The sequence below is a fragment of the Seriola lalandi genome, unplaced genomic scaffold (assembly GCF_002814215.2).
Source record: "Seriola lalandi dorsalis isolate HSWRI2012SDOR001 ecotype SW California unplaced genomic scaffold, Sedor1 jcf7180002054987, whole genome shotgun sequence".
Lineage (NCBI taxonomy): Eukaryota > Metazoa > Chordata > Actinopteri > Carangiformes > Carangidae > Seriola > Seriola lalandi.
Genome location: NW_019525536.1, coordinates 31,399 through 32,409, shown reverse-complemented (window position 1 = coordinate 32,409; position 1,011 = coordinate 31,399). Strand labels below are relative to the sequence as shown.

Sequence of the window (1,011 nt, the reverse complement as noted above, 5' to 3'; positions counted from 1 at the left end):
TCTCAGGTCAGTGCTGCACTTTCATTTAACAAGGTTCTGACTTCATTTTTAAAAACTGTGCACGTCCTCTACTGCTCTGAATCACTAACACTATGACTGCTCTCACATTCTTCTGTTTGGAGTCATTACAACACACAGTTTTTTCTCTTCACCAGCTTGTTGCTTCAAAATCCTCACAGAGAAAACCTGAAAATATATGAACCAATGAAAAACTGACAGTTCACAAAACTACAACAGTCAGTGAACTCACCTCAGAGTCTCCAGTCTACAGTTTGGACTCTCCAGTCCAGCAGACAGAAGCTTCACTCCTGAATCCTGCAGCTTGTTGTCTCTCAGGTTCAGGTGTCTCAGGTGGGAGGGGTTGGACTTCAGAGCTGAGGCAACGACTTCACAGTGAGTCTCTGACAGTCGACAACCACCAAGTCTGTGATTAGAGAAAATATAAAATGTGTTAGAATAAAAAAACACAACATACAAAACATGTCGTCATGTGATCAACATCTGCTCTTCACATTCGTGGTTCATTTCATCTTATTGTGTTTGACATGAAACAATAATTCTCTCTCTCTCTCTCAGACCTGCAGATGTTTAACGTGAGTCTTTGTTTTACTTTAATCTCACAGATGAAAGGCGGGAAAATGGTTTTACATTTAGGTTCCATAATGTCCACAGTGTGAGTGTGATTGATCCACAGAGTCAGAGTGAAGCCATCGTGTTTAGAAAAACATTTTTACTGTTTTCTGTGATTAATTTGACTCCAGAACATTTTTCTAATGAGTTGAACTCAGTGAACAATTAAAGATGATCTCTCTTTGCTTCCTGCTTCTGTCAGGTGATGCTGTTCACGTCCATACGCAGGAAAACTTTGGTGGCTGTTGCCAAACGCTGCAGAAATGAAACAAACAGCTTCACAATAATGATGAATGAAGTCAATAATATCTGATTTCAGGACAACAAACAGAAAAGGACAAAACAAACAGCAGGACACTGATAATGAAGCCTTCCAATACA

At 39.8% G+C, this 1,011-nt stretch overlaps 2 protein-coding genes across 12 annotated transcripts in view; both read right to left on the bottom strand.

Moving 5' to 3' along the window:
* The window catches only part of LOC111647379 (protein NLRC3-like), a 99,936-nt gene that overhangs the window by 80,952 nt on the left and 17,973 nt on the right, over positions 1–1,011 (bottom strand). For 4 of the 11 annotated variants that reach the window (XM_087171352.1, XM_087171356.1, XM_087171364.1 and 1 more), the window contains exon 2: positions 251–424. The exons of the other annotated variants lie outside the window; for them this stretch is intronic. In XM_087171352.1, coding sequence (XP_087027478.1) covers positions 251–424 — 174 coding nt within the window. The remainder of the gene's footprint in view (positions 1–250; positions 425–1,011) is intronic. 11 annotated transcript variants of the gene reach the window in all.
* The window catches only part of LOC147817212 (NLR family CARD domain-containing protein 3-like), a 1,255-nt gene continuing 808 nt past the window's right edge, over positions 565–1,011 (bottom strand). Inside the window, exon 2 of the mRNA XM_087171366.1 lies at positions 565–885. Coding sequence (XP_087027492.1) covers positions 843–885 — 43 coding nt within the window. The 3' untranslated portion in view covers positions 565–842. The remainder of the gene's footprint in view (positions 886–1,011) is intronic.